Source organism: Acinonyx jubatus, chromosome X (assembly GCF_027475565.1).
Source record: "Acinonyx jubatus isolate Ajub_Pintada_27869175 chromosome X, VMU_Ajub_asm_v1.0, whole genome shotgun sequence".
Classification (NCBI taxonomy): domain Eukaryota; kingdom Metazoa; phylum Chordata; class Mammalia; order Carnivora; family Felidae; genus Acinonyx; species Acinonyx jubatus.
Genome location: NC_069389.1, coordinates 83375782 through 83390399, shown reverse-complemented (window position 1 = coordinate 83390399; position 14618 = coordinate 83375782). Strand labels below are relative to the sequence as shown.

General features: G+C 34.8%; 1 protein-coding gene across 4 annotated transcripts in view; it reads right to left on the bottom strand.

Annotated features, from left to right (window-relative positions):
• Nucleotides 1–14618, bottom strand: part of NRK (Nik related kinase) — a 141273-nt gene that overhangs the window by 67904 nt on the left and 58751 nt on the right. For all 4 annotated transcript variants that reach the window (XM_027053375.2, XM_053201497.1, XM_027053373.2 and 1 more), the window contains exons 3-4: nt 1782–1838; nt 372–443 (exon numbers count right to left, since the gene is read on the bottom strand). In XM_027053375.2, the coding sequence (XP_026909176.1) occupies nt 372–443; nt 1782–1838 (129 nt within the window). The remainder of the gene's footprint in view (nt 1–371; nt 444–1781; nt 1839–14618) is intronic.

The window sequence follows — 14618 nt, the reverse complement described above, 5'->3', positions numbered from 1 at the left end:
ATACCATGTAAAAGGTATAAAAAAGACCTTACCAGGGCCAATTTAAGGCAAAATTTGCTCTTGGTTTCATCATCTCCTTTGTTGCTACTCAGCTAGAGTGCTCTATACTCTGTGGATATAATTAATCCTTCACCTGCTTTCAACACTTACCTGTTCAGGGAACTGTTTCTTCTAGCCCCTGATTTCTGACGATGTTAGTGTTCAAATATAATGATTGATCTATGTGAATGTGTTAAAAGATAATATGTTATCACTTCCAGGCAAGAATATTTTAGTTATGGCCTTCTAAAGATAATGATACAAGGGTTAGTTTAAAGGTGAAAATTAAAGGAAAGACAACTTGGGAGCTAAAGGAGACTTTCCATACTCACGCTGTATCTCCATCCAACAGACTTTTGATATTTATTCACTCTCACTCGTCTTCCTATTTCAGGTAAAGCGGTCTGCAAAACCAAGAACAAAATGTTTTTAGACCTACTAGTACACTTTGAAAATGATTTATTCTTAAATAATTTGTGTTCTTTGGGCATTAAATGTAAGAGTGACATAATATTATTCCTCTTTCAATTTTCACTAATAATTTTACTTAAAAATCAGATTCTTATATATACAGAAACTTGGCACCAAATTCAAAATAACAGATTTAACTACCATATTAATGGAAAAATTACAATTTGATGTTAGTGAAGTGCTATTTTTCCTTACAAAACACAGTAATTGAAGCTATCTATGGTATGAAAATGAGTTTTAAATATTTCAAAAGTTAGAGTATCTAAAATGTAGATTAAATGTCAGTCAAAGGTCTCTCAAGTCAAAACAAGGATAATAAGTATGTTAGATAGTCTCACTAAAAAAGTACTGGGCTGATTATTTGGAAGCCATGATTTGTAGGGCAAAATAAATCCACAAAACCTCAAAATCCCTTAAAATTAACATTGGTTTGCAACATTTGACATTTACTGGCAAAATAAAAAGCATGCAACTCTTTAAATAGTTTCAGCAATTCACTCCTTGCACAAATTGGAAAATAACAGTTTATGGCATTGACAACGGTTCAGTGAATATGTATAATTTTTCAAACATAACATTTGAGAATTTTTCTTTAAGATATAGTGAAGTGAAATTTTTTTGACTTTTGCTATGTTCATGCTAATATTATCTAGAGAAAGTGAGGCACTCATGCTAAAGAAAGAAGACAGAAATCAGTACTTAGCAAATTCCAGGACAATATGTTATGAACCATGACGCAACTTTATAAATGTTAGCAGGAACAATGCCAATTAAACTGTCTCTCTTGCTCATCCGTCAGAAAATGTCTGAAAAATGTGCATCTCTGACAATTTCTTTCCTTCTACCTGTCATCGAGAGTCTAATGGCCTTAATTCTCAAAAGGAAAGATTGGACAGGGAAAAGTATATGATCGAACACAGAAGGATTAACACAACATTAGAGGAAATCTCCTCTTTGCTATACTTAGAAACAGATAATAAATTAGAAATATACAGGAATATAGATATTTTCCTTATTCTTATAGAATACCAAAATATGTAGACTTTTTGTTGTGAGTGAAACATTTTTTATGTGTAACTACAATAAATCAATAATAAAGATAATATGCTATGGATAGAAATAATATTAAATGACACATATAATAAATCTAGATCAACATAATTATAATTATGTATAATAATGATGAAAAACAAATACAATATTTTCTGAGCTGTGTATCTAAGTCCATAGGATACCATTAAATTGAACAATATATGGATAAGATACATTACCTTACGAGCATTCATCACTTTAACAGCTGTAAATGCACCAGTTTTTTCATGGAGTCCCTGAAACACAGGAGAGTAATAAACATTAAATGCCATCTATATAATCAAGAAGCAGGCATCAATGGATGAATGGATACAGTATACTGCTAAGTGAAATAAGTCAGTCAGAGAAAGGCAAATACCATAAGACTTAATTCATATGTGGAATTTAAGAAATAAAAAAATGAGTAAAGTGAAAAAAAAAGAGAGACAGAGGCAAACCAAGAAACAGACTCTCAACTATAGAAAACAAACTGATGGTTATCAGAGGGGAGGTGGGTGGGAAGGTGGGTAAAACAGGTAAAGGGGATTAGGAGTACACTTATCTTGATGCACTGAGTAATATATAGAATCATTGAATCACTATATTGCACACCTGAAACTAATATAACAATGTGTGTTAACTGGAATTAAAAATTTTAAATTAATTAAGTTAAAATATTGTAGCCTATTATGGAATATAGCATATTACACAGAGATGAAATATCAGGTACTACATAGAGAACAGAAAAATCAAATTGTGAATATTTTAAAGAAACTCCAACCAACTGAATTGAAAAATCAAGCAAGTTTATGGAGTATTTTTGCTTTTTTGTGTTTGTATTAAACAGTGGACATAATTGGCCATTTGAAGGTACTGCTTTGTTAGTATATTTAGTCTAGGTTTACGTGGCACCAGAGAATCTAAATGGAAAAAAAAAATTTCAGATTGAAGATAGGAAAAAAAGAGATGTTAATACTCAACATTTTTTCAACTGAGTATGTGGTATTAAACAGATACATCTTTCCACTGGACCCTCATATACACTAAACAGGTTTTTCCATAATGATCATAGGTAAGAGTGATACATAAGCAATTCAATGACTGTAAACTGTTTGGTATGCCCTCAGTCCTAAGAACCAATGATATTTATGAAAGGAAGAAGTTCTGAAAGATTCTTTCTTATTGAAAATGTTATGAGTTCCAAAATTTAATCTTATCCTAAATGCAAATACAAGTTATAGATTTATAATTTTCAAAAATGGACACAGATGTTTGGAATATGAATTCTCATTGTGTGGCTGGTGCCTTTTAACATATTTCAACTTGTAGTCATAGAAAAAAAGTTCTGTTTTTTAAAGTTTATTTAGAGAGAGAGAGAGAGAGAGAGGGAGAGAGAGAATCCCAAGTAGGCTCTGCACTGTCAGGACAGAGACTAATGTGGGGCTTGAACTCACGAACTGTTAGATCATTACCTGAGCCAAAATCAAGAGTCAGGTGCTCAACTGACTGAGCCACCCAGGAGCCCCCAAAATTCAGTTTTGTGTTGATATGAGTTAAGCTTCACCTTAAAACATAACGCCTTTTCTAGAAGAATATTTGATTTGGGGGCTGTAGTGAATTACAGTCTCCCCCAAATTTAGGCTAACTGATAACTTCAGAATGTGACCTTAATTGAAAATAAGGTCTTTGCACATGTAATCAAGTTAAATGAGGTCATACTGCATTAAAGCGGCCAATGATTGCTGCCTTGGTAAGAGAAAGGGGGGGAGATTCAGGCACAGAGACACAGACACACACACAAAGGGAGAATGGCCATGTGAAGACAGGAGAAATTGGAGTGATGCAACTACAAGCTAAGGGATTCCAAGGATTGCTGGCAACAACTAGAATCTAGGAAGAGAGAAGAAAGGATTCTTTCCTAGGGCCTTCAGAGGAGGAATGGCCTTACAGACTTCTGGCCTTGAGAAACATAAGAGAATAAATTTCTGTTGTTTTAAGCCACCTAATTTGTGGATTTGTTGCCATAGCTGTAAAGGACTGTCACTAATCACAGATCTCATGTGAAAGACAGCAACACTTTTTTACTTATAGAATGATCAAATGAGGGGTGGTGTGTCTCAATAGTATTGTTAATATCTTGGGTAACCTGTCAAGTGAGTAAATGCAAAAGATTGATTTCAGAAATGTGATCCTTAAATATATTACTTGTTTGTTGTCAAATCTCTTGTATAAAGTATCCACTTTGAAGTATATGAATACTATTTTTAGATGATTCTTACAAGTCCTCTCATCAAAACAAAGCCAACTGATCAAAGAAAATCAAAAGGAAAAGAATTCTCTACCATTACCACTAATGTTACATGCTACATAAGAGTGTCAGCACTTCTCTATTTTTCCCCACTGATAAGGCTGATAGTTTTTTAAAAATATTTATTTATTTTGAGAGAGAGAAAGAAAGAGACAGAGAGAGAGAGAGAGAGAGAGAGAGAGAGAGAGAGAGAGAGAGAGAGAGAATTAGCAGGGGAGAGGCAGAGAGAGAGGGAGAGAGAGAATCCCAAGCAGGCTCCGTGCATAGCCCAACATGGGGCTCAATCCCACAAACAATGAGCTGAAATCAAGTGTCAGATGCTCAACTGACTGAGCCACCCAGGTACCCTAAGGCTGATAGGTTTTAATCTCATGTGTTTAAGGTTACTTCAATTTTATTGAGCATGCCACAATTTGTAAATGGGGTCATGTGTCAGAAATGGATCAGAAGATTTTCCAGTAACTAGAATAACTCTAGAAATGCTGGCACCTTGACTTAACTCCAGTTCTTGCCAAATAACTAAGCATTAAATAATCATACTGGATAGATGGTTGTAGCACTGATTGGAAGTGGCATGGGTTGCTGATTTCAGTTTATGGGGTCAAGCCTGAAAGAGTTATGTGTCAAAGTGTTATGTGTTGAATTGTGTCCTCCAAAAATATACACTGAATCTCTACCCTCTGGTAACTGTGAATGTGCCCTTTTTGGGAAATAGGGTCCTCGCAGATGTAATCAAGTTAAGATGAAGTTATACTGGACTGGGGCTGGCTCTAAAACCAATAACTAGTGTCCTTCTAAAAATAGGGACATTTGGACACAGATATGGAGAAGCAGAATATTAGACTGATATGTATGCAAGTCAAGGAAGAATTAGATTTCCGGCAATCACCCAAAGGTAGAACAGGCAAGGAAAGCTTTCTCCCTAGAGACTTGAGAGGAATAATAGCCCTGTAGACACCTTAATTTCACACTTCTAGCCTTCAGAATTGTGAAGGAACAGTTTTTTTTTTCTTTTAAACCATCCAGTTAGTGTTAATTTGTTACAGCAGCCCTAAGAAATTAGTACACGTAGAAGGATAGCAACTAAGCTAAGGGAATGAGCTGGACTTGGGATAGGGTTCAGAAGAAACTACTAATTAATGTATAAGGAAATGTCTAGAATCAGGTGAGCAGTTTTGGGTGAAGCATCACAGCTACCAAAATCTAAAGGAAAGGAAAATCTGAAGGTAGCATGACAGCCACCAAAAATTTTAAAGGAAAGGAAAATTGTAGGTTATTGATTGATCAGAAAAAAGGAAATTAATATTTTAGATATTAACCCTTTATCAGATAGATGGTTTGCAAATATTTTCTTCCATTCTGTAGACTGCCTTTTCATTTTGTTGATGATTTCTTTTACTGTGCAGAAGGCTTAGTTGATGTAGTCTTACTTATTTTTGCTTTTGTTGCTTGTGATTTTGGTGTCATACCGAAAAAATCATTGCCAAGACCAATGTCAAGAAGTTTTCTCCCCTATGTTTTCTTCTAGGAGTTTTACAGTTTCAGGTTATTTAAATCTTTAACACATTTTGAGTTAATTTTTGTGAGTGGTGTGAGATAGGGGTGCAATTTCATCCTTTTGCATGTGGATATATGAATATGTTGGAGACTCTGACATTCGTCTGCATCTCTGGAAGAAAATATACATTAATATTTTTATTTATTTAGCTCTTATCAAGAATTATAAAGTGTTTCCCTAATCATTTATATAAGCGTTTTTAGTGAAAATTTTCTACATTGGTATGCACAAATACAATGTGATGAAAACTGGTTCTCGCACATCCTTTAAAGGAGTTATATATGCTTCCTTTCTTGATTCTCAAAGGTTATTTATGGGCTAAAGTACTATTCTGTGCAGCACAAATATTTGCCATGTTACGTAGCAAAGATATCATTTGCTCAGTGGTTAGTAAGCCACAGAGTTTTTAAAAAGCTAGAATACACAGTTATCATACTCATGACACACATTTAGTGACATAATTGAATGTCTTTAAGGTGCCACCAATGGCCATAAAGCAAAGATAATCAATTTGGTTCTTATTATCTGTGATTTATTCTCTCATTTGAAAGTTGCATGAACATATTTTGTCAGACAAAGTATCATAATGTTTGGTAAACATGCTCACTGTGTCTGTAGAGGAATTAAAACCTAGATCATGAAACCATATACTGGGTTCATATGCCTAACCATTATGCAAGCTTTTATAGAAGTCTGGTATATCCATATAATAAATAAATGGAAAATTGCTGCCTGTTAACCTAGTATTTTGGAGAATTCCTTCTGTATCTTGACTTAAAAGTTTTTATTTTCAAATAATTTTAGACTTAGAGAAAAGTTTCAAAGATCATACAGATCTTTGTTTCTATGTATCTTCTACCCAACTTCTTCTAATGTTAACATCTCATATAACCAGAGTACAATTTTCAAAACTAAGAATTGATATTGGTACAATGCTCTTAACTACATCATAATCCTTATTCAGATTTTTCCAGTTTTTTCACTAATTTTCTTTTTGTAAGACCCAAACTGGGATATCTCATTCCATTTAGTTGTCATATCTCCTTAGGTTTTTGCAATCTGTGACAGTTCCTCAGTCTTCTTTCTTGTTTTTCATGACTTTGACACTTTTCAAAAGTACTCATCAAGTATTTTGTAGAATATACCTCACTTTGGGTTTGTTTAAAGTTTTTTGAAAATTAGACTGAGGTTATGGGTTTGGGGAAAGAACACCACAGAAGTGAAGTGCCCTTCTCACCACATCATGTCAGGAGTATATGGTATGAATGATCACCAGTGATGTTAACCTTGATTACTTGGTTAAAGTGATGTCCGCCAAGTTTCTCCATTGTAAAGTTACTATTTTTTCCTTTCATACTCTATTCATTAGAAGTGACTGATGTAGGTTTTGAAAAGGGATAACATTATTCTCAAGTGTTTATCTAAAGAACGTAGAAGTCATCTTGAGATAAACTAATTGTTCAGTGGTGCCATCTTGTGGTTCCCTGGCCATATAGAAACTGTTTTGTGATCTCAACAGAAGGCCATGTTGTCATAAACAGATTGTCTCCCTCAATCAGATATTGAACCAAGACCAGCGAATCCAATTTCTAGGATGTGCCTTGTTTTTCAATTGCAGCAAATGTTTTATGAGAAATTAATTTAATACACCATTGTTGAAAACACAGAGAAAATGCTAAAAAAAGAATTTTGGTTTTGGATTCTAGACTGAGTGTTAAATAACCTCACAGTTCTCACTGGTCCTTGTGAATTTTATACAGGAAAATCACAAGGAAAGCCTTAAGCTATAAATGTGGGGTTTTAATTTTTTTTTCTATCATCAATAAAACTACCAATATCATACAGGAGCCACTATCTGCACTGTATTAACAAAGATTCCTGAAACAAAGTTTGCATGCAAAAAATGACTTTTTAATTCTCAAGCATTAGAGAGCAAGGAGAAAAAGATTCTCTTAGCTCTCATTCCTATTATATGAAAAGAAACTGCTACTTAAATTTATTGTGTAAGCTCACAGGCCCTCTCATATTTGAATAACAGAAGATGATATGTAGTAACTGATTTGTAGCCATTCTTGACACTAAGTTCAAACCTATTGACATTTGGAATCAAGTAATCTATATCTTCAACTCAGGCATCTCTTTGACTTGTCATCAAGCTCATTCAACTTATTCAAGTTTGATTATTAATAGATACATACGATATAATATAATTTTAGCGGCAATAAAAGGTCAAATAGTCAAAGAATTCCCTCTTCCACCCCACCACTTGCCACAAAATCATTCATTATGTCCTCAATTTTATTAAAGTAATAAAACTCCCTGATTATTCAAATGTTAGCTGAGAGAAAGACATACTGAGTTATTATTTGTCATTAACACTTTAGCATGAGTTAGATGCTCAGATTAGATAACTACAAGAATGGCAATGAATAGTTAAGTGTTGATGGAGGCAGAAGGTGGAGAAAGGAAAGGATTAGAGTCTGAAGAGTTCCAGGAAATCTTATCCTGTAGCCACAAGGAAGGTAGCAGGTATCTGGAACGGTGAGCAAAGTAAAGGTGAGTGAGAGGGGCTACTCAAAGTGTGAAGGGAGGTAAGAAAAAAATAGGAGGGGGAGTGGATGGATAAGTGAAAAGAAACAATGTGTCAAGTCATAACTTTATTAGAGCAATTTACAGTTTTTAATATGTATACACCTGGAACAATTAGAGAGTAAAACAAAATGCAAAGATTAATTAACAACATGAATTCCAGGTCCCAAATACAGACTAAATACAGTTTAAAGGCAAAAGAATGAACACATGATACTCTGTGAAGGTCTTAAATGAAGTCCTAAAAAAATCCCTGAGTAATTTATGTTCTTACAACTATTTTCTAGGGTTGTACTCTAAAATATAGTAATTGGGACAAATGTGTATTTTTTTTCCAGGATCATTTGAAATTTTCTAGGAGAGAACATAAATTCCTCAATGTGTTTATTTCAATTTGGCAAGAATTTGTGTTCTTAAGTAATTAACTTAGATAACCAAATAAGCAGCATTATTTAGTAATTAACTTAGATAATCAAATAAGTAGCATTATTTAGTCTGCTTCCCCCAGGCAAAACATTTTACTACTGTGCTGTTGCTCTGCAATCGCTCCAAGCTGAACATTAGCATTCAGAGTCTGCCCTATGAAAGGAAAATGTGGCATGTTCCTGAATTTAGGGTACTAGCCATATATAAAAAAAATTGTTAAAAGGTATATGTGTCTGCTTTAAACAAAAGCCAATGCAAGAATATCTTGATACACATAACAGGAAGATTAAGAGATGGTCATAAAAGAATTCTGTAGTTTACAAATGGACTTATACTAGTTTTCATTAAATACTAAACTTATCAAATTTATTTTTGGAAAGTCAAATTACGTACTACATTTCAGATTACTTCCAACTTGGGGGAAAATCTCAAAAGTAATAAAGCAGGTCAACTTGTACATTGGGGATCCATAATCAAACTATAAGTTACTCAACTGTTGCAGAAGAAAATTATTCAGTGTCCTAGTCACTTGAGACTTAGCCTTGCTGACTTCTAACTGACCAACCAGTCCCCCATACTTCTTTTTGGCGCACATAATCTCAAGATTTCCATTTTTGTTTTATAGGCTTGTCCTGTGCCTTTGGCCCTGCTCAGATGGAGATAATTTGATGTTCCAGTTATTCATTATTTCTATTAGCAAATTTAGGAGATAGATTCAGTAATGGAAGGGAGAGTAGGAAGAGTGGTAGTGGTAGAGCAGGGAATAGGTGATGAGCCTTAGGTGGGACTCAGTTGTCTCAAATCCTTTATAAGTATAGAACCACATTGACAACACAAGAGTAAGATAATTACATACAGACAATGATAGTGAAAAAATACATTAAGGCAATGAAGTCTAGTTATGAAGCACATAGTTATATCAATGTTTTAGTCACTCCATCAATAAAATCAGGTGAAACATAAAAGTACTTCAAGTCTTGGAATATATTTCTTTTGCTTTGGAATCTGTAGTGCCTATCATAATGCCTGATACAATAAAACCATTTTAATGAATAATTGTCGAATAATAATAAATGATGAATAGAGTTAACTGAAAAGGCTTCCTGGAAGAAGTAGAATGTCAACTGGACCATAAAGATGACACAGCATTTTAGCAAATTCTGAAGGGTAGAGCGGACCTAATGAGTGACACACCATAAACAAAGGCTATGGGATAATGTTCAGTATGAGGGCACAGCCACTAAAGAAGAAAAGAAAAGGAAAAAGTGGGAGTGGCCGTAAAAAGAGATGAAAATGAAAGAATTCAAGAGTGCACCTGTTTTATAATGCTAGAAACTTCAGTGTACAATTTTTTAAAATAAAATCTTGTTGAAAATAAGACAGAAATGATCATTAAGTAATTAGCCATTAGTTGTTTTACATTTTATGACTGACTTCTGTTAGTTAATGGTCTGAATGCAGGCACTGAAAAACCAGTAGTGAATTGCAGTAATGATCAAGTTCTTGGGGATTACACATTTTAAACCATAACAAATGATTTAAAATAGCAGTTGTGACAGCTGTGTTGGAAAAATCCATCATTCTGTGGCAGTTAATTACTATCTTTTTCCCCAGAAAGAATACAAGACAGTCCTTGATGGCCTTGTAATTTTGATTAGGCAAAAAAACTTTATTTTTAATCATGCAATTAAGGAAACTGTTGTGGAAAGACTGTCAACTATTCAGCACTTCCTACATTGTCCTTCCAGTTATTTGCTTTGCCTTATGTTGGCAAATATAAACCACATAATCCCCAGGGCATTCTTTCTTTCTTTTCAATTGGTTTTGTGGTGGTGAAAGGCCACAAGGCACTCACTACATTCATGTCCATTTGGTAACCTTGTTTTTTATTCACACTGTTTTGTCCTTCTATTCATTTGTTTGACTGCCAACTTTGTGCAAACAAACCAAGTGATGCTTCAAGGCCACCAAGAGTGCAGCCGCAAACAGCATCTGGGAGTACTTTGTGCTGTGCTGTGGAGGAATGAGACAATATGGCTAACAGGATAGTTTATGTCAGCCTTGTGTTTGTGGGAAAGTAAAGACATGGGGCTGGAGAGGACTTACAAAGAGTAGCGAGTCCATATTCGTGCCTTTTAAAGGAATTCCACAAACTACAACATTAGAATTGCTTTAAAAGTTTTAAGGAAGTCACAAATGTGTAGAGATGTTTGATAAATACTATTTGATAACTGAAAAATTTATTGAGACTCACATTTTTTATAGATCCCACAAAACCTAGTGAAGTGCTAGGTCACAAAAATCACGCCCATTACATTTGATTTAGGCGAAATATTCATTTAGCTGACAAAGGGCACTAAAGAAAAGAGAATTTCTGATTTGATATTTGTAATCACAAAGGTTTTGATACAGCCAAGTGTATCAAAGTTGGAAATTTAATTTTGGGCGTGACTTTCTCCTTTTGGAGAGAATTCAGAGTAAGCAGGAGCAGTTATTTCTGGCTTTGAGCAGGTAAATCCTAGAGTTGAATAAATACTATTTTAACCTTGGCACGTTAGGATTGAAGTCTTCTGTAATCAAGCTGCTACAACTTTCAGGGAAAACACTGCAATTTGGGGGTGGGGGAAAACAGCAACTACTCTTCCTTCAAGAACAGTGACAAAGAGATTGTTGCTGGTCTTTATAAATATCATTTATGACACAATTGTCACTTTTGGGTCCCTATGAAGAAATGTCATAACTTTATAAATACGAGAATAAATCTGCATTCAAGTTGTTTCAGTAATGAAAATGAAACTTACATTACAACTTGGTACATCATAATCCTGAGGCTTCATAAGATCTTCTTACTTAATTAGAGTTGACCCTTAAATAACACAGGGTTGAACTGCACAGGTTTACTTATATGCAGATTTGTTTCAATAAATATATAAACTTATGATACCAATAAATATAGTACAGTACTATAAATGTATTTTATCTTCCTTATGATTTTCTTAATATTTTATTTTCTCTAGATTATAATACATAATACAGTATAATACATATAAGTTATACATACATATAACATACACATAACTTATAAAATATATGTATTAATGTGTTAATATATGTGTTAATCAACTGTTTATATTATCAGTAAGACTTTCAGGAACAGTAGACTATTAGTAGTTAAGTTTTGGGGAAGTCAAAACTTATACATGAATTTTTTGATTGTGTGGATAGATTGGTGACCCTAACCTCTGCCTTGTTCAAGGGCCAAACTGTAGTCTATTTACCTATCCATCTCCATTATTATACTGGCATCTCTTTAAAGGCAATTTTTTTCTATGCATCTTTAGAGTCTAGCACAGTCCCTGGCACATAACCACCACTCAGCAAATATGTGTTGACCTAACCAAATAAATCTCCACATGGGGCTCTAAATAGGGAGGAGATGCATGGGCAAAGGTGTGTGTATGTATGTGTGTGTGTGTGATAGCAGGAATTACAAAAATAGTTTTTATGCCAGGTTATGTGGGAAAAGAGTTAAAGAGCCTAAAGTTCAATGTGCACCATGATACACTGGAGTTTCCTCACAATGACTGTGAAATGCTAAACTGCAACAGACTACTCCAGGAACTCAAAGGCCATTATTTGTCCATAGGTTAATTTAATTTTTCTGACCCTATAATCATCTTAGTAGTTCCACTGTGAAGCCACTCAAAATTCTTCAACTCTCTTCAAGTTAGAGAGCCTCAAAGGGGAAGATATGAGCTGGTCAAGGTCAGTGCATGAGCCTGCAAAAGTAGTAAAAGTGCCAAGGCTCTTGCCAAATTGGTACAAGTTTGGTTTGTTAGGTGACATTACCTAATTCTTATCCATACTTCCCCTAACTCCTGGATACTACTCCCAAAACTTCTTCACCAAAGATCTTCTGTTTATATCTCTTGTGGTCATATCAATTGTGAGTACATGAGATGGTGAGAGCTCCAAAGTCCTCACTTCTTTTTTTTTTTTTTTCTTAGCAAACCACCAAGTTACCCAAACCTTGGCTAAATGGAACCAAATAATATATGCTGAAACAGAAATTTTGTAGTTACAAAGCTATTGAACCACTGGCATAATCCAACAAACTAATGTTTTTCTTCACCCAGAAATATGGGACAGTCATGGTCATGCTTATTAGAACTATGAAAGGAGTCGGAAGAGGGCCTTCATGGTTTCAGTGGCTTTGTAGCTTAGAAACTGCCCTGCAATTTGAGGCAGTTATGTGTGCTTATACAGCAGCTTCAACTGAGTTTTATTACCCTTGTTATTACTCCTGTAGGGAAAAATAGGTCAAAATATGTAGTAACATCATTTGCAAATGGAACTGCTCTCTTTTGCATTATAGCATTCAAACAGTGAATTGCACAAAATGAAAAATAAAGTGCAATGTTCTTGGATGCAGTATACATACAACATTTGGTGGAAATAAATGAATAGCTACTAGTAGGCAACCAAGGGAAGACCTCAATTCACTGCCTTGTGAGAAGCATAGTACTCTCTACAGGGGACAAAAATAAAAAGGTACTGAGTATTAGTGCTAGAAATGGGTGACATCATAAAACCTTCAATGCTGGTCACAAATTCAAGTTTAAAGTCACAGTCTATAAATGTGCTAATGCTAAGGAAACTATACAGGAACTCTCTGAGACTAGGGTCCATAGTATGTCAAATACTCTAAAAACATTAGAAATGCTTTGTAAAGTATAGTAAAATCATGATCTAGTGTAAGATGACAATTTAGTTCTCCATGTGGGAAGCCTCCTTCACCCACAAAGTTCTGTTTCTTTTCTCTCTCTGAAGGACCATACACTACAAAAATAAAAGAGAACTCAGCTATCAAAAGCCACCTTTGTATCAAGATTTTTTTTCCTTTCAGTTTTCATTCTCTCCCATTGTCACAGAATGCTTTTTTGTCTTTAAGGTTTTTCTGGGCTTTACCATGGGGGTAGTGTGTGAGGGCATGGGCAAAGGCAAAGAATTAAACACTCTATAAGCAAACAGGTTTTAGCACACAACAGATTATGCTTCATTACAATGTCACAATGTTTTAACACAGATTGCTTTCTTTATGCAATGCATGAATCAGTTAACACTCATGCAAAATGCATTCCATCTGCTCAGACAGATGTAAGCTGCAGCATTTCCAATTCTATCAAACAGCACAACTAGTTGAAATAAAATCACTGAGACAGATGGGTGATGGGGAAGGAGAGGGACTCAGTCAAAAGAACCAGCTTTACCTCAAAATCTACCCAATCAAAAGAATATTCTCTCGCCTCCCAGGTTTATCATAGAGGTACAAACACAACAGCCCTTAGCATGAAGCTAAGGTAGAGAGCATGCTGATGCATTACAGAGAAAAAAAAGTCTTTATAAACAGAACTGTCGCCACAATCTATAACAGTGATTAGCAGTCCTCAAAGGTATCTTAGAAGCATCTACATTTGACTAGGATGGAAGTAGGACTTGGGGAAATGCCAAGGAGGAGGGAAAATGGAAACAAAAGTAGCAGTGGAAAAAGTAAGAGAACAGGCATAGAGTATAAAAGATTTAAAAAGCATATGAGGAGAAAAAGTGGCTTTAATTGAAGATAGGCCAAGAAGCAGCAATAGCCTTTATGGTCTAATCAATGCTATAAAGCATAGGTGTAAAGAAAGTAAAGGACATCTTCCATCAGTTTGGTAATTTACCACTAATTCCCAGGCCCTGCCAGCCTCAAAAAAATTTGGGACTCCTCATTCTAGCCACTAAGTTGATTTTAAAGCTACTTCTCCTTGAATTGACCTTGAATTGACCTTTGTGGGTAATGCTCTATGGTCCAGCCAGATATTTATTCCCTTAACACTTCACTCTGCTATCCCATTTCTTCAGGATCCTGCTCTGTCTTTTCAATGTCAAAGCATTAAGTAACCTTCCCTTACTGAAGTATGGGGAAGGCCTTGTCCAGTAACCCCCCTTCTCACTAAGGTAGTATATGTACATTTTAACTGGAGGTGTCTGGTTTTTGGAGGGCCTTTTTAACCCTATGGAATTATCTAAAAGTGGTGGGAATTTCAGCACATTTTGGCTACTATAATGCTGCACTTGCCAATAACAGGCTGTTTATTTCAATACTACAGAAATGAA